Raw genomic sequence first — 24264 nt, 5'->3', positions numbered from 1 at the left:
CGCCGCTGCCGCTGCTGCACCTTCTTCCACTAAACCACGGTCCAATCGATGCTCTGATATTTTAATCAATAACATTTCTAACGTTGGCTTGTTTGAAATCAGAGTTTTGTACACTCTGTCAGCCTTCTCGAGCAAAGTGTTAATCGTCGCTACCGTTTTTTTTCTATCATCATCGCTTTCGATAGGATCAACTGCGCAACAGGGCCTTCCAGTAAGCGTATAATCGAACTTGGCGTATTTACAGAAACCACAAGCATGGCATAAAAACGGGTCCTTCTCATCATAGTTGATAGCTCTGCACTTGTGACATTGGAATACATTTTCTCCGCAATTACCGCAAACACCGGGATTCGCAGGCACGTTTGCGGAACATCGTGGGCACTGTAAGGTCTCCGAAGAAGCCTGTATATCCTCGTAAAAATCTGCATATTCGATCATCAAATTGCAGGCAACAATCGGTAACGGGAATTCCATTTTGATTTCTGTTTGTCCTTGAGCCAGCGTTATCTTTTTAGCTTTATGCCACATGGCGGGTTTATTTTTCAGCTCGACTACCGCTTGAACCGATCTATTGTTATAATATATGTTAATCGTACGCACCATTTTTGTTCTCTTCAGGTCGCCTATGCGAAGAGTTATGCGACTTATCGTATAACTACCGACTAGTTTTACAATCTGTGTGGTTGTGGTGAATTTCGAGTCAACTTTAATCGAGGAAAGCTTGATTGTTGACATTGATACCTCGGGATTATTGCATACCAAACAAGGCTCACTTTCCAAATAATATCCATCCAATTCGACAAATTGAGCAAGATTCGCATACAGATTCGCATTCGGATGACGTGCGAGTAACTGATTCTGTGCGCGTAGCACTGCAACTGCCTGCTCCATATACGTGTGCATCTTTTTACTTGCATGCTGAGTTTTTAGGGAAAAGTAACCAAGCAAATCGACGAATTGTGCCGCTTTCCGACCATAAGCTGGCAACAAAGGCCATAAACGCCACAGTAAGTCTAGTAGAACTTCTTGATCTGCTGGGCCAGAATTTCTGCGTAGTGTACAATTGAGATACAATTAGATTTAGAAAAACAAAGAAGAAAAAATGGAAGAAAAAAGAAAGAACAAATAGGAAAGAAAAGAAAATCAAAGAATGTGAAGGTTACATAAAAAATTTAAATTTGCTTACTTATAAATAGCCAGTATCAAGGAATGTGCTTGCCAACGAACATTTGTATTGTTCGTTTCGAGTAAAAATGTTTGAATAAATTTCGTCAACAGGTTTGGAGAAACTTGCTTCTGAATTTGTTCGACTAATGCCAAGCATTGAGCTTCCTCGAATTTAGCTTCCGTATCCGAATCTTCTGATTTTTCTCGTTCTCGCCTTTCTTTTGAAGTTACTACAGTCCCAGATTTCGGTTCCTAGCAAAGCAAAAGAATAACCTATTTCCTTTTCTATAATAATCCTTTTTTAAAAAAGACTAGACATCGCTTACTTTCGTTTTAGTATCTTTCGTTTCTTTCGATTTATTGCTTGAACATATAGCACACTGCAAAAGTTGCAATACTGTGGGACTAACGCCTTCATCCAACAACGTTGATACAGTAAGCAAATAAGAGAGTACTGTATTCTGTTTTAAACAGAATCGCTGCCAATTTCCTGTGCGACTTGTGGCAATTTCAACACAGCATTTCAGGTGTTCGATTAAATCTACTAATGAGTCATATGGTAAATTGATGGAATGTGGACGCGATTGAAGAGGATCGAATCCACCAGCAGTGCAGCATTGTTGGACTGACTAAAAGGTGTGATAAGTGTAATGTAGTACTGCATGAGTAACTCACACATATAATATAATAAAAATCCCAACAGCAAAGTCAACTTACCTGAATATGCGAGATTAGAGCATGCAAGTCACGTAATTGTCTGTACTTTTCTTTATTACCACAAATAAAGAGTAGTAATTTGCGTACTTGTCTTCTAACGAGTGGTGCTTGATAAGACATCATATACTCGCAGAGATAAAAATACCATGGTTGTTCAAAAGCTGACTGTGTTGAATTGCTTTCAGCATATTTGTATACTTGATAGGGTAATCGTAACACCATCTCCGTTAATAATTGCGGATAAGGTTCAAATATATCACCAGCATGTCCCTTAACATGCTGTCGCAAAAAGAGCGGTGACATGTCAGGTAGTGAGGTTGTAAGATGTTCTTTAAGCAATTGACCACCAAGTATAGTATCGCTTTCTTCGGTTGACGTTCTATAGAAGAAGGAAAAGACGCATATAGGTCAGTACATGCTGGATGTGTTCATTATGTCATATATTTCAATATAGATGTTTATTGATATCATACGTTTTCCAATATTCTAATAATGCTTTTAGTAATGTCGAACAATAATCAATTACTCCAGCTTTGCTGAGTATCGAGGCTGCCATTTGAGAAATAAAATTTGAACTTTCCGCTTGTGTTTTAGCAGTATGTTTCGAGCGAGACATTAAAACGCCTGTAATAGATAAACAAATTTTTAATTTATGTTATGATTAAAGATAAACAGATCAATGTGCTTTCATCATTAAATCACTCACTTAGTAACCGCATAATAACCAAATGAACTTCTCGCTTGTTAGTACGCTGCCATATATTATTTGTATCCGGTTTATCCATTTCTAATTCTGTTACCAATATTCGAAGTAGTCTTTCAACACAAGTTTTATCTTTCTCTTCTTGCCCGTCTAAATCGGCAGTTAACATTAATAAAACCTAAAAAATATCTTGCATTAAGTTTAATAAAGAAATTATACATATCAAAGGATTTAGCCAAAATATGCAGAAAAATAAGCAAACCTGCATAAATGGAACAGTCAAAACACCGGATACGTTCGTTAAATTTGGGACGAACCGCATAAGCTTATCGAGCAATAATAATCGTATTGTATGCAGTTTTGCAGTAGTTTCGCAGCTTGTGTCATTTTCTTGTTCCGTGGCGTGTTCTTGTTCTGTACCTTCTTCTTGCTCAGTGACCTGTCAAAAAAAGTAATTCTATTGTATAATGGCAATTCATCCATAGCTCATTTCTGTTACAGAGCAGTAAAGAGCATCAATATAATGAGAGGAAAGAAGAAAAGAGGGAGAATGCGAATTACCTACGGTAGACTTTCGTTTTGAACATACCATATCTTAATGTAGATATAACAGTAATTGAAAAATACAACCTGTAAAGGGTGTTTCGAGACGCGATGCGCGAGTACGAAGGTGTGTGTTGGAGAACTGAATACTAAAACTGAAACTAAAACTAATATCGAAATTGAAACTAACACTGAGACTGGAACTGGAATTGAAACTGAAAGTGAACCAACTTTAAATACAAACGCGTCTGTCATATCGAGAGTCTACCGTTAAAAAAAAGTTGCACGAACAACGAACGGACGAATGTATATTGGGGAGGGGCGAATGGACGAACAAGATGAATGAAACGCAGGCGACACTTGGGAAAAGATCAGAAACAAGTATTTGTTGTTCACCACATAATCATAGTCATAATATACTGAATACAGAGTAACGATGAAAAACAGTAACGCCAACGACGAACGCAGTGACGGAAGCACTTACGGTGAAAGCCGCGGGGACACCCACGGAATTAGTTTCGGAACGTGGTGCTTGGTTGACTCCAATTCCTCCAATCGGAGGTATAGAATCGGGACCATTGTCTCCGTACGCGGAGCTCCTTCCCGATACATTATGCTCCCCCGTCATGCTGTCTACAGCACTTCCTCCGCTCTCGCTTCCACCGCTCTCGCTACCCTTGCTACCACCACTACCACCCTAACATAAAATATATCCCAAACATTACACTACCATCTACGATAAAATAATCTCCCTCCCTCCGCCCTCTCTCACTGTTTCTCTTCTTCTTTGTATTGCTCATTACCAATAAACAAACAGCTACGAGAGTAAACAGCATTGAAAGTAAACACGACAAACACAGCCTCAACTTGCTGTCGATGGTTGAGAAAACCGTACAGTAACTCACTTGTTCTGCCGGAGATGTACGCAGCGTACTGCCATCTGTAGCTGCAGTTGATCCCTCGTCATCTGAGCCTCCAGCAGAAGCAGTCGTGTCAGAGTAGTGACCTCCACCTTCTTGACCCTGGGAAGGGAAGAAAGTTCACTGGTAAAAAATTAGATTTGACTGAAATTCCACTGAAATTCTTTTTCCTTTTTCTCTTAAACATATTCACTTGAAATTTCAATTCTTACCGAATTTGTATTTTGAACTTGAACCAAACCTTGCGCTGCTAATACTTGTAAACTTTCCAATGCTGGTCCATTTAAATTTTGAAGGTTTTCCAATCCTTGTAAGTTCGAAAGACTTTGTTGGAATCCTTGTTGTAATACTTGCAAATCAGCATTTCCACTTTCATGATCTTGTAAACTAAGTGCGATTGCCAATTCCACCATGGTTTCGTCGTCGGTATCTGGTGGTACGTCTAATATCTGTGGGAAACTTCCCGAACCGAGCAACGTTTCCAAAGGATTTACCGCCCCCCTTGCTATCGGTCCACTACTACTACTGCTACTGGTACCAGCACCACTAGTGCCACCAGCTGAGTTTCTACTTGTAGTAGTGGATACCGCACTAGTTGTAGGAGTAGATGAATCTTGATTATTATCTGCTACTAACATAACTGCTAAGGGATCAACCACTGACGACCCTATTGATTCTATATCTAAATGTTGTTCTGTTTCTCGATCTGTTGTCGACGCTGTTGGTGTGGTTGTTGGCAATTCTCGATGAGATGGCACAGATGATGTTGTTGGCTTTTCTTCTGTATCCGCAGCCGTTCCTGTATGTACGTATCAAGTACTTAATTAGAATAATGATCAAAACTATTTATATTTACGCATATGACATCTCGCTATTTCCTTTACCTGGTGTGCTACAATTTGGGGGACTTGGTATATAAACTCTTCTTCTTTTGTACCTTGGTCGAAGTACGCGGATTATTGCCTGTTTAACAGTGAAACTGATGGTCGTATCAGATGATAGTAATAATTGTAAATATAATTTAGCAGCTAAGGGAATATTCTTTTCCACATCACATGTCGTAAATGCGTGTATTATTTCGACAATCGCATGAATCGTTCCTTCGGCATGAGTTAATCCTGGGACTACAACCGGTGCAAGGGCCATATTTTTTGGATAAGCCATATGCAAAGACCACAGCATTTCCATAAGTTGTACTACTAAATGTTGTTGACTTTCATCCGCGCTTTTACGAGACTGGCTAATACTTTGTCGATCGTTTTCAAAAATTGGTACTAAATCCAGAAGCAAAATGTAACATTTATTAATTATTGCACAAATGGACTAAGTAGCTTTCTCTTAATCAGTGATAATAATTTTACCATTGGTTTCATCTATTGGTTTGTTCGTGTATTGGTCGGTAAACTTGGCAAGATTTTGTGGTCGTGATATGGATATACTCCGAACTATAAGTACCAGTCTATAAAAGTTTTCTGCATCTATGTCACGAGTGTCCTCAAGTTCTCTCATAGATTTCAACGATTCCAATACATGTGATAGCAATACATGATCCTAAATAATAGTAACAATCACAATGACAGCAATAATAATAATAATAATAAAAGACATATTTATATTTAGTGAAACTCACCTTGTGAAGATGATATGCTTGTTTGGATGAATGTAAAGCGGCTAAAAGCGCGGTTGTATGCATTTGTACAGGTGGGGGAGTCGGTAATATGAGCAGTTGCGATGCTACCTCGATAGTTGTTGCTTTCAGTGGTAACTTGTTCTCGTCATTAGAGGGTACATTGAAAGATAATTCCAAAACTTCTAACATACCTGCGATCATCCTAAAATTAATATACTTCAAATAATATCATTCTTCATAGGAAGTTTTCTGTAATATTCTATATAGTATATAGTGTATTTTATATGAAATTTTATATATATATATATATATCTAATTCGAAAGTTTTTCTTACTTTAATTAATCCATAAATGATTAATTACTTCAAGTTTTCCTTACCTATCAATATCAAGGGAATTGTCCTTTGCTGTGCTAAAGCATTATGCAACGATAAAAGATTTCATTGTACATAATTAACAGATGTATGTACATTAAAATAGAAATTGTATATATATGTATATATTTTTAATTATTATTGTATAGATACCTATCAACGGAGGACAAAGATGTAGGTGCAGATAAGGCACTATCTGTCTCGCTATTTATCGTGGTGACCGGTGCAGACGTTGATTGACCTGTCGGAACATCTTCTATTTCTTCAGGCCAGCCAAATGCGTCTTTCGTCTTACCGTATCTAAATGTAAAAACATTAATAAAGTCGAGAAAAAGAGAAAACAAGAAACAAATGATGAATGAAAATTAATTTATCATAACAATACTTTGTCGTTACAGGTTTTTACATACATCTTAATACAATCCACCATAATGACACCTTCAGGATCTTGAGACGGTCCAAATGTAATAGTTAATTTTTTATCAGCCTGAAGACTTTCCTCTCGAGTTAAAGGTATGTCAAACCAACGGCTTCTACTTAAAGTTGTGCGAATACTTCTACCAAACACCTGTAAACAGAGTATTTTATATATATATACAAATGAAGCATTGAGTAAAGTTGAAGATCGAATTAGATTTACCTCGATGTAAACTGGTGCTCTTTGAACGTCTTGATTTCCGAGTAATACTCGAATTCCCGTCATAACCAAAACAGCGTCATTATTAGTAACTTCAACAATGAATCCCATTGCTTTTGTAGAAACAACATACATTCCAGTTGTATTGAGCCTATGTTTAATTTGGGCAACGTTGTAAATTTGTAGCAAGTCATTACCACCGAATTCCACATCATTCATCACTTGACAATGTTCGAAAAAGTCAATAGGAAAAGTGACGGATCCTGTTGGTTTTCCCGTTTTGATGGTTTTCTTTTTTCGAGCCGGCTTAACCGTGGCCATCGTACCTACTGGTTGAACAGTAGGAGACATCCAATAGCCAGTTTGTTCCATTCCAGCCATATAAATTCTCAAACTTCCGTCTTCACATAATAGAATTAAAGTCGTGCGATGCTCGGCGTTTGAACTCGGATGTCTTATGACAACCATGTCCATTATTTTAGCCTTAGCAGGAATAGCTTTAATTTCTTGAATCATTATTGTATCAGGTTTAATCATTAATATTACAGGATTATTACTCGTTTCTAAAATTGAGCAGATCAATCCAGGATGATTGGGTACTTCACTCCATTGACATAATGGTTGTGGTTGATTGTTGTTTGATTTGTTCCCATTCGAACTTTTGTTACCAGTAAGATTAATTTGAAAAACAGTTGTTACATCAGTTTCCATGTATTTAAGAGGTGCTATGAAACTTTTACCACATGCGTAACTGAAGAAGAGTAATTGTAAAGCATGCGAATAATAAATCGACACACCTCCACCGCCAACTTGGCCATTATCTCTTATTTCTGGATGATATACGTCGAGAGTATTCGTTACATAGAAAGGTCCGTACTTTGCTGAGCTTACCTCATCCATCGCTTGACCATAAATATAACCGGCCGAAGATATTATCAACAAATAAAATATACCATCCTCTGCATGCATAAATGTACAATCTCTTATCTTTCCGGTAGGCACTAAAAAATAATATTGAGGACAAAGAGCGTCTTTTCCAAGATCGTAAATCTTTACGAAGTCTACGGTGACCAGAGCAAGTTGAGTTTGAGATCCAGGCAGCCAAATTGCTTTTATAATAAAATTGCCAGTTTCCAATTGAGGATACAGAACTAAATGATCTGACACGGTTCCAGAAGTATTAAAAGTTAATACGTGACAATCTTTAAAACCACAGACTGCTAAGAAATCTTCATTCCATTGGTTTCCAGTTACAGATAATACAGTAAAGGGTACCGGAGCAGAAGCAAGTCTCGTTAATGTTAATTTTCTCTTCGACGAATCAGGTTGTTTCAACAATGCGCCCAATTGTAACACTGTTATTTTTCCTTTCTCGTGTGAAACCGCTATAAAAAAGAAAAGAATATGTATGTTATACACGAATTATAGTAAAATAAATGAATCAATACATACATCATCAAGCGATACATGAAAAATCGAAATAAAATGCGAAGACACGGATACAAAATCACTCACCCAAATGTTGTCTTTTACCATGTGGGGACGATAGACAACACATTGCAACGCGACGTATCATATGTGCAGATAACAATTGTCTAATAGTTTGTCCTTGTTCTCCCGAGTAATTCATTCGAACATTTTCAAATGCTCCTTCTTGGGATCCCAATGTGGGAAGCTGAAATTAACATCACACAATAATGTAATTTTGTTAATTCCACCGTTATAGACAATGAATCCTTTGCCATTGCCAGAAAACGAACGCACATACCATTAACTGATCGGTATATTCAAACTTTTTATCCACCGTGTGTAATTGTTTAAGTGCCATTTGAGCGCGTGCATGACAACCAATTGCTGAGTTTTTTCTACACGATGCATCTACTGCCGGTAGTAAAGCACGTGTCAGATCTACCAACGACGATACCAAACCACTTTTCCAAAGACAACCTTGTATCCAATCCTTCGATGTTTCTGTTCAATGAGTTATCAACCAGGTTAATGAGAATTCAAAGCAAATAAAAGAATTCTCCGATCGAACAAAAAATGAGTACAAGCGAAAATAATTACCTAATTGTTTAGCCAAATACGCATGTCTCTGTTTGTCGCGTCCTTGTCTCTCTTGTTTGTCAGACAAATATAAAGGGCTCGAAGTTCTTCGTCGTAAACTGCTTGTGAGGAATAGATCTCGATTCTCAACAGACGTACCAAGCGTATTCCCGTAACTTGTACTAGCAACGCCTGTCGAAATGCTGGTCGATGCAGCTATATTTCCAGAACCGACAGCAGTTGTGTTGGTCTGATGTTCCGATGATTGAGGACTTCGTTTAGTTAAAGCTTGACAAAAACCGTCATTTTTTGCACCGCAGTCACAAAAGAAATTTCCATATTTCGCATAGGTAACATCATGTCCGCGATGACAAACGCGAGCACATACTGTGCAGACTCCAACTCCGTTTACCATGTTACAGGTATGACAGTGATACCAATGTTGATTCATGAACTCCTTTAGCGTGATGGTGAACGTACATAACTTGTTACAAAGACTGTCGTCATCAGAATCGTCAGCCGCACTATCTTCATCTTCGTGTGGAATATCGTCTATCCAATCGCTATCATTCACATCATTAACTGGAGTAGCACCTTCCCATGGTGGACTAGTTGCTCGATCTTGTGATTGCATTAATTGAGGACAAATCGCACTTACTACATCTGCTACATAATTCAGTATACAACAGCCAGCTTCGACGAATGGTAACGGTTTATCCAAACTTTGAAGATCTTTATTCATCAATTGTTCCTTGCAAAGTTCAATCCATTCGATTGCGGCTTTAAATAGTAAAGTGTGTCCTTTCTCGGAACCAGCGTCGGCTAATGTGGACATAACGTTCATTAAATCGGAGAATCCGTTGCCCTCAATCGTTGGAGAAAGAATGTGATAAGCTAATGGTATGAGGGCTCGAAGAATCGTAACAGGTACACCTTCATCGACGCTGCTTTTCTCTTTAACTATATAATTTGTAAGCGCTCGTAAAAGCCGACTATTTTCATGCATCGAATGTTGCTGTTGAAGCTGTTGTTGTTGCTGTTGTTGATCATCAGTGATACTTGTCGATTGGTTATTGCTAGCTGAATCGTTTGATAGCGAAATTAACCATCGATCTTGTTCATTATTCGGTACATTAGCAACCTCGTCCGATTTCGGGGCATCTTCGGTTGTATTAGCAACGGCAACCAACGCATTTGTAGTTACCATCGTTGGTGTTTGTACGTTTGTCAACGATGCATTTGGAGAAATACTCGTTGCTCCTAAAATAATTTGTTTCAACCATATTTGCAACTTTTCTGGCTCTACATGAGCTAAATTCGATACGGATCCGCAAAGACGTTCTAATGACCCGTCACTGCCTTTCTCAGCTGTTTTGAACAATGTGTTGAAAAATCTTAAAACGTGGGTGGCAAATTGTTGTGAAGATTGTGAAGATGTTATAGATAACAATACAGAAACAAGGGATCGATTGGTGTTTGGTGCAAAGAATAAATCTAATGCTTTGCATCCGACCGGTTTTTCTAATAGTTGTTCCCAATATTTAATACATCGTTTCATGATTTTTTCATTAACGGTAATATTGACGGGATCTTGGGTGTCATTCGTATATTCGATTATCAAATTATATGTACGGTGCAATACAAAAAGATGTTCTCGTAGTTGTCGTGCTTCACTATCGCTATCGCCTAGCAGTTTTGTCAAAGCCTTGTTAGTCATATCTTGAAGATAATCTGTGCGAGCATCCATAGATAGTGCAATAAGAATATCCAATGCTTGATTATGCACGTCCGTGTTTTCTGGTGCTGTTGTAGGAGTTACATATTCTACTATAAATGTAACTAAATTGCGCAACAACTTTTTCAAAGACGGATTAATAGAAAACGTCGGATATTCAGAAAGTGAGCTGATATGTTGACACACAGTAGCCAGAATGTAACTCTCCGCTGGTATAACGTCATTCGTATAAGTGTTCCAAGGAATATGGACAACACTGATAGATTTCCATTTATCTATGACAGATTTTACAGAATTTGGTAAAAACGAGATCAAGGACGCTTCAGTTGACCAATTTGCACTTGCCATTGCAATGATATCGTCAAGTATAGAATAATCTCGAGGACCGTATTTACCATCTACTTCGAAAGATTCGAGCATCTCGTGCAATATATTTGATCGACACGAGTATAGAATCGATTCTGTTAATGAGAGAACATGTGGTAATATACTGATCATCATTTTATTTGCATTCGTAGTTCCGGATTCTGAACTTTGTGTGTTTCTGTACAAAGAATAAATTTGAGTTTAAGAGGGGCCAATAATACTTGAAATTAAATAAAGAAAAAGGTGTAACAAATATAGGTTCAACAGGTGTATCGTCAGAGAATATAATCACTTTAACTTACTTCGAACTCTCGATAGTTTCGTTTTGACTCTTCGATAGACTTTCGTAAAAAAGAATTTGTAATTTTCCAATAACTGCAGCCAAAATACACAATGAGCTAAGTTTAGGTAACGCATTTTTCGGTATTATTTTATTGTTATAGTTAGTTTCTGGTTTCAATGCCGTAATGCAATTTTTTGCGACGGTAACATCATATTTGAGGGAGTTTACAGTAGATGATACCGTTTTCAAAAGATTTCTCGCATATTGCGCATACATTCCTTGTCTGATTAGACAATCCTGTTAGTAGAAATAACAATTTTATAAATTTAATTAAATATTCCGATAACATAGCAATTTCACTTAATCAACTTAATCTTAATTTATGATTATTATAATAAAATTATAGATATTATGATAAAATATGATTAAAATCAAACATTACATTCATCCAACTGGTAAAAGTTTTGCATGCGGCTCTAGGTCCCCAAATTAAAGAATATAATAACATTGGTCCAGCAGGAATTTCCTCACCAAGAGCCAGTTTATCCATATATAGAGTAGATGGTGGTAACATTAGCAATAATCTGTTAACAATTGTTAACTGTCAGTAGGTTTGAGTATGACATTCCCTTGAAAAAATATATCGTGTATTACTTACCGCCAACATATGGAAAAACAATAACGAATCGCACATAATCCTATGAAAGTGGGCGATTTATCTTTACCATCACTACTAGTCCTCTTTTGCATATCAGCTTGATTCAGTACGTTCAAAATATCTATTAATGCATCAACCAAAAGAGGATATTTCATTTTATCTGGTGCACCCAGTATGAAATTACAAGCCTATACAACATACATACAATATACATGCAATTAAAAATTATATTATAAATAGAATTAGAAACTTAACGAAGAATTGTTTTGTAGCAATTTATCAATAAACCATAATATACCAACCACCCCATCCAATTTTGGAGTATCCTGATTATTGAAATCTGTAGTAGAAAGATTGTAAAACCGAGGCTTCATTGAGAATTCATCTTGATTACCAATTTTACGATAATTGTCTTCAATTACTGTCCATGGCGTAAAAATACGAGCCGTTTGTTTATTACCATCTTTTGCATCACAAACTAAACTCGTCGCAGAAAATAGATTCCATCGAACCTATGTGTTAATCGTACAATTTATAAATTATTAATAAATTCATATATGAACATCTCATACTTAGCTCATGATGGAAATGTACAAGATTTTTACTACCACTCAAATGTATCTTTCAATTTGGTGGCCCTGGTATCTTGTCGCGTTTTGCTCATATATAACAAACACGTCATTATTTTCGCATTTTACGCATTCACGTTATCTAACGCAATATTAATAACGTGTACTCTTTGTAATCCCGTTAAAGAACATAATGATATAAATGAAAATATATAATATGAAAATGAAAATGAAGAATGAGATGAGAATTATGAAAAACGGGAAATAATACTAAATGCTTTTTATAGTAATAATATTCAAATCACCAGAATAAGTTTACTTACTTGTTCAAGTAATGCGGGTGGAGCATCATAAAGATGTTTCATCATGTATTCAAGTAGTAACAATAATCGTGACAGATGCAGTAACTGAGAATCTTTCATTGGAGTTTTAACAGCTTCGCTACAACGCACAGCACCGCTACCGGTTACAAGTAGTACCGATTTCTTTTGCATGAAATTAAGAGAGTGGAATAAAATCAAAACTAGTTGAGCGTGTTCCACGTTCAAATCTGCAAATATTGATATAAAAATGTTATATGTTCTGCCAGGCAAAATGTAAAAAAGTTTATGATTTAATTCACCTTGTATTAATAAAACGTGTTTCAATAAAAGGAAAGAAAGATATTTCTATTCGATTAAGAAAACAAAACAGAAACAAGCAAAATACAAAACACCATATAGATTGGGTTTGAGTAATGTTAGCTGTGTATATGCTTATTATTGCTTATATATTACACGTGTATAAAAACACGCATCGTTCCTTCTTACCTTCGTTTTCTGCCTCAAATGTAGAGGGTGGATTGCATACGTTTTCTACTATAGTTGTAATCAAACGATGCCATATGCTTATACAAGCTGCTTCTTTCTCTGCTCGAGGTTTTAGTAAAAGAACCTATCATTGACAATGCCTATAATTAGTGAAAGTTGTAAGATTACATGAAATCATACGCCCGATATGTAATAAAACCACACCTGTGCCAACACACTTAATGTTCTCGGATAGACTTGAAGGGGCCAAGTACATGGAGTTGTACTTTCTGTCCCAGACCATGGATTTACACCTAAATGCTGGAGAAGGGTGTTTTGTAAACTTTCGCTCAACGTATTTTGAACAAGTAAATTATGCGTATAAAGACTCAAAGCTTGAGAAAATTCGGAATACATAGCACCCAGTGTGGCACCGTAGAATACCGATATAGTGCCTAAAATGGAATGCATGCTTTGTAGCAGTACTAATCATATGAATGTGTAAACACTGTATGATTATTAAACAAATACATAAATACCTACCAGTCTCTGTCCTAGCAGTCTCATGATCTAAATCTCTAATTATTGCCGCTAATATAACCATCTGTTGTTCAACTAAGCCATTTACCACATATTCGCGAACATATGAACTTCTATTGCCAATCAAATGTTGATTCATGAATTGAAAAATTTTAGTAGCCAATGATATATACTGTAATTGAGAATGAAACTAATTACTCTAATATCTCTTACTGATTTTTGCAAAATGAAAAATGAATTCACTTACTCCATGAGGTTCACGATTATCAGGAACAATAGTAGTTACAGTTCGTTCAGCGTTGGTTTCATTGTTGGGTTCTTTTGTACCATTCGCCGGTGATCCATCAGATGGGGCAATTGTTTCCTCAAACCATAAGCCCAAAATAGGTTCGCTGTCCTCCTCTATCGACATAACAGTTTTTTCTGTATAGCGAGAAGACGCATTTACACCGTTAATCATCTGCTTATGTAAATGATAAAATTATAAAAACAACAACTTTAAAATTATGTACTTAAAATATGTATCACGTGAAATATACACATGGCAAATGCACACTTTATATATATAACTTTTTAATTTTTCTTTTAATATATTGTATTATATTATATATATATATATATATGAAATTTATTGACTATTATTTTATATCTCTTAATAATGTAGTGAAATAATAGAATAGAAAAATATTTAGGTTCTTTTTATATGATCCAATGAACAACTCTGTATTTAAATACATAAAGATATTGCCAAAAGTATAATTCATTTTTCTTTTCCTTTTTTATTTATTTTCGTTATGATTACGAAAAAAAAGTAATATAATTTCGATTTTGTGTATTGCACAATAAATATTCTTTTACCTTCATCAGTAGAATTATCTGAACAACTTAGTAAATCTTCATAGTAAGTAGTAGAATCAGATTGACTTAAAGCATCGCCTTCAAATGGATGTTTTTGTATTCTCTTCAAGGTACACGCCTACAACATAAATTGATTGAGCAGGCGTTAATAAAAATACTGTATTAATCAAAAACAAGTAGATGTGCGTTATTACTACAGACTGACCCTTCTGTAACTTATAGTGGCTAAGTAAAATAATAGATGATTAAGTGGTACAGCTTGTAGAAAAGTAACCGCCCTTTGAAGCGCAGTAGCAGTGGAAAGTATATCCAATGGAGCGGGTTCTGGCGGAGTAGAAGAATCGGCAATTGCTTCGATCGAAACATCTTCTAACAGAGCACTCATTAACGTAAGCGCATGAGAAGCTAAAGCGACTGAAAGTACTCCAAAACCTTGTTGTCTGAAATACAAGAATTTTCAATTACTTTTCGATTCTAATCAATCATTAAAGTAGTATAAAGTATTAAAGTTCAATATCTTACATTTTCATAAGATTGACGCGAATTGTTCCATCACGTACTTTACTAGGTGATTTACCCTTTTCCTCTTTCCCCTTATCCGTCGCACTTAAACCACTCACTGTAAGTTGAGCTTGTAAACCAGCCACCAACAACCATACTCCGATTAATAGATGATTTTGCAGAATCTATTACAAATAATCAAGTTATTTGCACTGTTACATGAACAAACCAATTTTTGCATTGAGTGAAAATAATTTCTTACATGACCTCCGGCGCGTGTGCTATTTTTAATTACGTTTGAGACTAAACCAAATATTTCGAGGCTTTTCTCAACAACGGTAATCGCCAGAGTATCATACTCCTCTTCTGCAGTTTTAATACTTGAAGCGGTTTGCGTTCCAGCAGAGGTATTTGTACTACACTTCGGTGACACAGCATTCGTTATTCCAACAATACTTGATGCAGTCGCGTATACAATCGAGCAATATAAACAAGACATGGTCAGTAACGATAATTTTTCTAGTTTACTTGGAGTTAATGGTTCTAAGAAAGACAGAGATATTACGTTGTGAACGATATTAATATCGTTCGACACAGAATGTAAATTATGACGTATAGCATGTGCGTCAGAGGCATTCACGGGTAAAGTGAAACTTTTTTTATGTAAATATGCTTGATATTTGCGAGTATAACATGACAAGTGGGGAAGATTTAAACACATATCTAACAGCGTGTCTCCTACATCCATATTTCGAAGAATATTTATGTTACTTGTAACAAATGTTGTCTGCAAAATAAAAATTAAATTTTTAGAATGAATATATTATCTTTGTCATTAATCATAGATATATGTATATGTTACACATAAACTGAGTCATAGAAGATACCTTTATGTCTGAATGAACATCATTAACAACACTGTCATTCGTAGTTTTCGTTGCACTCTCATTAGAATTTTCAACAACAACAGGCATTGATATTGTAGAACCTTGTAATGGCATAGTCAATTGTTCTAGAATACTGCCAGATAAATCACATTGTATTCGTTCAGAATCTTTAGATGATTGAGAAGTATCCTTCTCAGCTTCTGGGGATAACTGTGATTTAATGTCATGTGGTATGTCAGAATTTTTTATCATAGCAATCAAGGCTGCTTCTTCAGTAGATGAAAGTAAAGATTGTCCAGTACAAAGTGCAAGAATTGGAAGCAGTAGTTGTTTTGTACTTAAGACAGTAGGTGTCCCATTTCCTAACTGAACTTGATGATGAGATAATTTATCCATGAGACGAAGAAGCAGAACTCTACATGCTTGACAAACTATAGATATTTGACTTTTGGAAACTGAAAAACCACAAAGAATTAGTCAAGAAATATATACAATTCGTTAAAAAACTGTCCCTTACAAAGACAAAACAAAGATTCAAAACTTACATGTATTGATGCAACTACAGAAATAATCTGCTGCAAGAATTGCCACAGATGTATAAAAGGTATCATACAGCTCTCCTTTACAGAGGAAGTCATATTCGCTAAAAATTATAACAAAGATAAATAAAACTATATGAATAAACGATTAAAATTAATAACTAAAAAAATAAAATATTTTTCAGGGTTGTCATTGGAAACATACGACCCTCTCACTCTCTCTCTCTCTCTCTCTCTCTCTCTTTCTCTCTCTCACTCCGGAGATTATAATCAAAATAATTTCTTGTACCTAAATCGTTTTAATTTAAAAACGTTACGAATCTTACCGTATAACAATGCTTTTTGCCAATTCCAAGATATCATTTTTATCGAATGATCCTTGTGATATTGCTAATAATGGTTTCGTTACTGCTGACCATGAATAGCTACCACGAATCTTGGTCGCCATTTTTGAAACTGTTCGACTTTGTTCGAACCTATCTTTTCTTTTTCCACAGTGGTACTTTAACTATATACGTTTACATATTTATACATGTATCTATAAACGTTTATTTTACGTATTATGCCTCTGTGTCCACCCTGAATGTTTCTTCTTCTTCTTCTTTCTATTACTTCTCCTCCTCTTCTTTTACGATATACTTACACTTGCGCAATTTTTAAACTGCACATACATTTACGTAGAATTCTGTTCAAGCTTTCACATACGCACGCGTACATAATATTTACTCTAAAAAACAAGAAAAAAAAAGAGATTAGAATAGTTCAGAAAAACGAAGAACAGACAGGAAAACAAATCAAGTCGAAAGAAAAAGGAATAAAGAAGAAGCAATATTCGATTTCATATATAAACACATTTGATTCCTCTAATAAGATTTCTTGCAAATTTTTAGACACTTTTCATATCATGCAATGTGTACGAACTTAGAGATTTGCGTATTGGACTTAAGGTTTCCACACACATCTTTTTTCTTATATTACATTGACTGACTTGTATTCCTTATGAACTATGTCAGTCATAATTACATCTTTAGATATGCCGACAACATATACTAATGACAAACGAACACGATAATAAAAATGTGTATGAAACTTCATTTATTAAAATTAATTTTAAGGTTTCAGAGCATATTGTCGTAGATAAACATAAGGATTGATATGATATAAAGATCATCTTTGTTTCTGAATGGAAGAAAACTTATTTTAAAATTTGTCTTATATTTCAAAAGTACTGGAATAGTGATATACGAAACACGACGAAGCAAAGTATGATGTCCCAAAGTATTTGAAGGCGATAGATGACACGTTTTTGTAAAAAGTATATTTTTTCAACGTAATAACAATGAATACATACAATCAGTTATCTATACTAATGGGAAGAAGCAGATTTTAACTTACAATTGGCTTAAATTTTTGCAAATCATGTATGTATAATACATAAGTAGCATGTATTACTTTTAATTACTTGTTTAGTTCATGGATAATGCTAAACAAGATTTGTTTTTCCTATTTACAAAATTTCATACATATTACACCAAATGAAAGTAAAATAAGTTCAAGTAAGTTTATTATTACTAAATATATTAATAACAATAGTGTCGATGGAAAAGAAATATTGCAGTGATAAATTAAAGCGAAGATACTGATTGACCTAGATGCACCTAAGGCTGATGTTTATTAGACTAAAATGAAAAAATCTTAAATTTCAAGTCCTCTATTTCAACCCTCTATTTCAAAATCCATTTTAAAGTCTGGCTAATTCTCTGATTTCGCTATATCTTTTCCACCAACAACATATTTATAATTATTAAAATGCAGTCAAAAGATTAAAAGAATTGCATACACATGGCGCACAAACACACGCGCATAAATCAATATATTATTATCGCACCTTTTTTAAGCTTAAGTAAACGATCAATTTAGATCTCTTTTCTTCAATTAGACGACCATTTATTCATACGCTATGTTTAACAGTAATGATTATATTTATGAAATAGAAGGATAAACAACAAATTACAAACAAGCATAACAAAATATTGTTCACGCTTTACAGGCAATGTACAAGGATATCGTCGTATTAAAACTTTATAAATACGAAAAATAGCAGAATATTAAAGCTGTACGATATTACTATCATTGCAGGTGTATAAGTTCGTAGAAGGTTTTTTCGTGCTACCCCTAACCAAAGCTTCCTGGTACTCAACAAAAGTGTTCTTTGACAACGTTTACCGTGTATTGATGTTATTTGTTACTAAAATACCAGATTTCTAAAATTCGGATTTACATTGATAAATACAAACGTAGTACATTGACTTTTGCTCCTTAGATTTTATAACTCTAAGTCGTTGTAATCATATATGGAAATTCAACAAAATTAAAACGATTTCATACCATCTTTGATCAACAGCTGAATATTCGCTTACCAAAATTTGACTACTGGCAGTATTGTTGGAAGTACGTCGATTGAAAGAAGCTAATAATAAGACCGTCCTAATGACATTTCTTTATATTTTTATCAACTTGGTACTCGTTGTCAATATACTCATTGAGTCACTCGATCATAGGCAATTAAAAGCTATTTTCGATTCATAATATTGCTTTTTTCACCTCGACTTTTTCAATTATAATCATATTACATTAAATTTTAACATAATGATCAATGCACCTATACTATTGATACGATTGAAACCATGAAGTAAATCCAATTTAAAAAAAAGCATCATTTTTTGATAAATTTACGATATTATTTGCTACGTATCTAAGAACGAAATGTAATCTTGTTGGTATATTTAATTTTCTTGAGCACTATGATTTTATTTGATAATAACTACTTTCGCTCAAACAAAAATAAAAATATCAAATAAATCGTAACATCTAGAAAATTAAAGGAAAAGTTTTAACGATTACTGTTAATTTTTGTTTGCATAGAGATAAAATCAATGAGCAAATAAAATCTCCGTGTATCGTAGCATATATATTCACGTATAAATCCGTGATGTATCTGTTTGTTCGCAAATTATGAAACAGGTATTCAGTATACTTTCGAGACCCGGAAGATATATATGTATATGTATACATAAGGATCAAGCAATTAGGCATGTTTCTCCTTCTATTAGGTATACCGATTGTTAGATATTGAATATATATTAACCCTTCGTAGATAAACATCTCTTTTTACAATCTGTAAGGCCGTTTAACTAGATCGTTCATATTCAAGTTAAATTTCCTAACCAATCTATTCTTTCAAAAAATTTTTTGAAATTTCATAATTACTTATCAATGTTTATATTACGCTATACAAATTGTATTTGTCAAGCTGAACATTTGAAAAATTTGTCAATAAAAATAAAAATTTGGAGGAGGTATAACGACTCAGTTTTCCAACGAAGGGTTAATTTTACAAAAAGATATCATCTAATATTTATAACAAAAAGCCCTATATATCAATAATTTTCAGTTCCAAACTAACTCTAAGAAACTCATTGAATTTATGGTAAACGTTGATGTTTTAAGTGCGGACGATAGATTCTTAAAATACAAATTTCGTCAACGCGCATACAATATAATTGTGAAGAATTTACATATATCAGATCTCTTCATCGCGTGTGCCGATTAGCTATGGAATTCCAGATCGTGTTTCAGTGTAGAGGAACACTGGTACGTATAAGGCATCTATCGTTAATAACAATATTTTTCTCAAAGATCCTCGATTTCACTACAAGTGATGAAGAACTACACAGCCTCAAAGGTTCCACCGTTGAACAGATCTGATTTACAGAATAAAGTTGTCATTTATATAAATAAGCGTATGTTATCAACATGTTATCATGTTAAAAAAGGGAAATAATCGAAGAATATACAAACTTGACCCAAAAGAAAAACAGTCCACAAATTAATCATTTTAAATGAAGTTGTACATTTTCATTTTAGTGCCCATTTAAATATTCATTGAAAAAAAATCATGGAAAATTATACGAGAATTGAATAATTCTTTTGCTATCTTTAGTTATGTCGTGTGTAAGTGGACACGTTATAAATAAATAAATACATAAATAACTAAACATTATCGAAAAATGAAACTATTGCTTACACATTAAATTGTTGCAAACAAGTTTTTTTTACCCTGCACTCATCAAGTATTACGAGTTTGCAAATTTTTAAAACATTTTCACTTTTTAACATGTTATATACAATATTCATATACTATTGTCACGAAGAGAAAATATTCTCGAATTGAACGTATACATTTAATGAGCAGTATGTATGAGCATGTAGATAATTCTACACGGATTTAGGATCTTGTATTTAATTTGTACTCTATCCAACCCGTAATCTACAGTTTTCAATATCTTGTCTGTTTACTTATTGTAATTTGTATAAGCCAAGAACGAATCGCTGCAAGCGAATAATATATTATTTTTCCTTTAATATAGTACAAATAGATAATACTTATAATATATTTATGATAAACAGTATGTTTTACTTGACAAGAAATCGGTTATGGTACGTACAATGTACAAAAAATGTCAAATTCTGTATACTGCTCATATATGTATATATGTATATATAAGAGTATAATACACAGCATATCGATTTTTTGCTCTTTACCATTCCTATTTATGAAATATCAAGTTCTTTCAGATCATCAAATTTTATGCGAATCACATAATTATGTAAAAGTACCCGCACATGCCTGTTCTACGAGATTTGCACGCTAGTTTTAAAATGAAAATTTATTCTGTTTTTTCTTATTATTTCTACCTCCTTTTCTTATTTGCGGGAATAGACAAACAAATAAATAAATAAATATAATAAAAATAAATAATCGAATATAATTATTGACTAATTTACGTTTACAAACATTTTCCATGGATATATATATATATAGATCCATATATATCCATAAAGATTGAAATATGCTTACAATACATACAAACGCGTGTGCGCGTGTGTGCGTGCGTGTGTGCGCGCGTGTGTACATATATATGTATGTATTGTAAGCATATTTCAATCTTTCTGGTTTGTCATTGCGTGTGTATTATGTATTTCTCTTTCTTAAATTTTAGTCAAGTTAGATGAAATAACAAGAAAAAGGTGAAAGAAATCAAATCTGATTAATGTCCATCCCATCCGCGCGTGCAAACGCAGAAAAGGCAATTCGGTCGTCTATATTATTGCGTAGAACTAACGGAAGAATGATCACTGTCCGTTGATGCTGTATCCGAAAGCGGTACAGAGGATGATGCTAGTGGTGGCGAATCAGATGCAATGTAATGGTCACGAAAGACTTTTATGGATGGTTGTCGTTGAGATGATAAAGTGATATTTACATTTTCGGGTAAAGGGGGTAACACGTTAGTTTGAAATTGTCCGGATATATTACCAACAGGTTGATAATTGGCTACTACGATGATTTTTCCGCTTCTACTACGTGCTTTTCCAACCCCGAAATAACGACTGCTTGCCCAAATTACTTGCGTAAAATGACCTGTAATACATGATATTTATAGCAACCAATTAATTGTGTGAGAAGATGGTATCTATAATTTACATTGTTACATTATACTGCCTTAAGAAGATACCTGCGTTTACATTAGCATGAAGAATATCCGGTTCTTTTAAAAAGTCATATTGTTTCACCGCTGAATACCAATACGATGCAACATCTTGCCCGGTTACATCGGTAGGGACAGCACCACCAGGTCGACAATAAAGATTTTGTCCAACTTCTCGATCGTTTCTATAGTAAAATGTGTTGGTGTGTGCTAAATGATTGGCCCATGTTTGTGCATACTCACACAACTGCAAAAGAATATTGAATTTCAAATTGATGACAGACTCTAATAGCATCAATTCATCCAATACAAACATATGTATGTATACATATGCAATGCGTACGTAATACGGTAGGTTTTATGTATACATATACAAGTGTATGTTTCTTTTCTTCTATTTTTACCTGCCTCTATTTTTCGTTTCTCTTTGTTAGCAAAAAACTTTGTTTTTTATATATTAAAAGAACATTATCCCTACCTGCGGCGACATGGTTAAGGGTGGAGCATTGTGTCTTTGTCGATAAACATTGTGCCAGCATAAACATTCCGTTATAAATTCGCTATCTCGCCAGTCAGTCTCCAAATCGTTACTATCATGTGCGATACTCATCGGCCTGTTACTCAGGATCTGTGTTGTATCGACAAAAAAAGAGCAGGGGCAGTAAAAATGTGCCATTCTGATAAACTAACCACATAGGCTTGTTCGTCTCGTTCTGGGTTAGTATCCTAAGCATTTGACCTAGATCGTTGAAAGATTTCGTTCTCTCACCTTTTTTAACAGCTTCGGTCGATTGTCAAGCTGATGAATTTGATCATTATTCAAAACCGAAGATGTAGAAGTCGATCCGCAGGTATCTGAAATTCGATTTGCTTTATATAATTTCGATTGCTCCACTCTTTTTCGGAGATTTTCCAACGCTCTTGCCTCTTCCCTCTTTCTAGAAGGAGGCCAATTCGCGTTCGAAGTATGAATCATACTAATACCGACGGACGACGTATCCTAAAACATGAAAGAACCAAGTATTATCAGTCTCTGAAAGTTCTGTCATTTGCTTCCGAGTTTCGTTCGTTTCATTCTCATTTAGAATAAATATTATACAGTATTCTTGTTTTCCTTCTTAACCCTCTTTTACGAATCGCCTTCCACTTTCTTTCGTGCTTCAAATTAAATACCGATTATGTCGAATCTTCGCGCACAAGTTGAATACAAGATAAAATATATGGACCACACGATAAATATGATTTCGCGAAAATATCAAAGTTTCTTACATTACATATTATATAGAATATTCTATCTAATAAGTATGTACAATATCAGAAATTTTAGATTTTAATAAGTTATCTTGTTTTCTTTTCTTTAAGTTGACAATCCGTCGAATAAATGCAACATGAACGAATGTAAAATAATTTGGGAAGAAAATTTAGCAAACTATACCTATCTTTTTTTAAAGATTCAAGGAACGCTCCGATTATGCATCATTCAATAACGTATCGTCTGTCATCAGTTGAATGCATTCATTCGCCGTATTTTTCGTATTTGGTATATTGATCAAATCGTTATATACTTTACGTAGAGAACAACAAACGAAGAAAAAGAAATAAAATACACCACCTTTTGATTATTGCCATTAGTAAAAGTAAAATCTGCCAAATGAGCTGTTTGACTAAGTAAACGACGGCTAGCGGGACATCGATTGCGATTTATCATTTCTTTTTGAATAGCGTATTCGATGAAATAACTTTCAATTTCGATGTTATCGCGATGGGATGGCGATAAAAGTTCCGTAGTTTCTTCCGCAGTATCAAAAGTGCGATTCACTTCGCGTAACTCCATAACGAGATAACTTTCAGATTTCCTGCAATCGACTGCAATATTACTCGATTACCGGCTGTCTACCGTCTACTGCTGAGCTACCACTTTCAACCACCACGATTCACCTGATCCATCGGTATTCCCTACCCCTTTTTTCCTTCCTTCCTCAATTTATAGAAACTACCTTTGCGTCGTCGAGCTCTTGTCTAGCCCTACCTACTCATGCGCATCTTCAACCTAACTATATCTACAAATTTCCGCACTGTTCCACATACGGGGTGGTGCCCTTTCGCAACTCACCAAAATTCGACATACACGCATGTACGTTGCGACATCACTGCAGTCTCTCGATATTCTTTTAGCACATTGTCTGTCGCGGTGATCATCGGTAACTCACGAGTTTTACTAAATTTTGTAGAATGGTTAAAATAAAATAAAT

At 34.7% G+C, this 24264-nt stretch overlaps 2 protein-coding genes across 8 annotated transcripts in view; both read right to left on the bottom strand.

The window, feature by feature from the left end:
* Nucleotides 1-16948, bottom strand: part of LOC100742420 (E3 ubiquitin-protein ligase UBR4) — a 22723-nt gene extending 5775 nt beyond the window's left edge. Inside the window, exons 1-36 of one of the 5 annotated variants that reach the window (XM_012382562.3) lie at nt 16787-16948; nt 16467-16564; nt 15922-16376; nt 15297-15821; nt 15056-15219; nt 14739-14973; nt 14534-14651; nt 13923-14098; nt 13679-13847; nt 13361-13590; nt 13157-13280; nt 12671-12897; nt 12081-12290; nt 11779-11966; nt 11563-11704; nt 11140-11417; nt 8758-11015; nt 8459-8661; nt 8206-8365; nt 6694-8075; nt 6464-6621; nt 6207-6353; nt 6059-6091; nt 5681-5882; nt 5412-5601; nt 4935-5324; nt 4263-4849; nt 4036-4152; nt 3615-3827; nt 2850-3026; nt 2591-2765; nt 2358-2508; nt 1885-2263; nt 1494-1796; nt 1187-1419; nt 5-1048 (exon numbers count right to left, since the gene is read on the bottom strand). In XM_012382562.3, the coding sequence (XP_012237985.1) occupies nt 5-1048; nt 1187-1419; nt 1494-1796; nt 1885-2263; nt 2358-2508; nt 2591-2765; nt 2850-3026; nt 3615-3827; nt 4036-4152; nt 4263-4849; nt 4935-5324; nt 5412-5601; nt 5681-5882; nt 6059-6091; nt 6207-6353; nt 6464-6621; nt 6694-8075; nt 8206-8365; nt 8459-8661; nt 8758-11015; nt 11140-11417; nt 11563-11704; nt 11779-11966; nt 12081-12290; nt 12671-12897; nt 13157-13280; nt 13361-13590; nt 13679-13847; nt 13923-14098; nt 14534-14651; nt 14739-14973; nt 15056-15219; nt 15297-15821; nt 15922-16376; nt 16467-16564; nt 16787-16908 (11963 nt within the window). In that variant the 5' untranslated portion in view covers nt 16909-16948. The remainder of the gene's footprint in view (nt 1-4; nt 1049-1186; nt 1420-1493; nt 1797-1884; nt 2264-2357; nt 2509-2590; nt 2766-2849; nt 3027-3614; nt 3828-4035; nt 4153-4262; nt 4850-4934; nt 5325-5411; nt 5602-5680; nt 5883-6058; nt 6092-6206; nt 6354-6463; nt 6622-6693; nt 8076-8205; nt 8366-8458; nt 8662-8757; nt 11016-11139; nt 11418-11562; nt 11705-11778; nt 11967-12080; nt 12291-12670; nt 12898-13156; nt 13281-13360; nt 13591-13678; nt 13848-13922; nt 14099-14533; nt 14652-14738; nt 14974-15055; nt 15220-15296; nt 15822-15921; nt 16377-16466; nt 16565-16786) is intronic. The other 4 variants (XM_012382563.3, XM_012382565.3, XM_012382564.3 and 1 more) reach the window with 4 other exon arrangements.
* A 159-nt stretch (nt 16949-17107) lies between these two features.
* On the bottom strand, nt 17108-24229 carry LOC100742296. Of its 3 annotated transcripts, none has more exons than XM_033319498.1 (6): nt 23625-24229; nt 22782-23012; nt 22491-22640; nt 22040-22259; nt 21841-21945; nt 17108-17187 (listed from the first exon to the last, which is right to left on the bottom strand). In XM_033319498.1, exons 1-6 carry the CDS (start codon nt 23844-23846, stop codon nt 17183-17185), a joined length of 933 nt encoding a protein of 310 aa, XP_033175389.1. In that variant the 5' UTR covers nt 23847-24229; the 3' UTR covers nt 17108-17182. The 3 variants fall into 3 exon arrangements, with proteins under 3 accessions (XP_033175389.1, XP_012238037.1, XP_003487590.1); XM_012382614.3 differs by lacking the exon at nt 17108-17187 and adding an exon at nt 21447-21763; XM_003487542.4 differs by lacking the exon at nt 17108-17187 and having other exon boundaries at nt 21448-21945; nt 23625-24228.
* Between the last annotated feature and the right edge of the window lie 35 nt (nt 24230-24264).

Source organism: Bombus impatiens, unplaced genomic scaffold (genome assembly GCF_000188095.3).
Source record: "Bombus impatiens unplaced genomic scaffold, BIMP_2.2 scf_0155, whole genome shotgun sequence".
NCBI classification, from domain to species: domain Eukaryota; kingdom Metazoa; phylum Arthropoda; class Insecta; order Hymenoptera; family Apidae; genus Bombus; species Bombus impatiens.
This window is presented reverse-complemented; position numbering and strand designations above follow the sequence as displayed.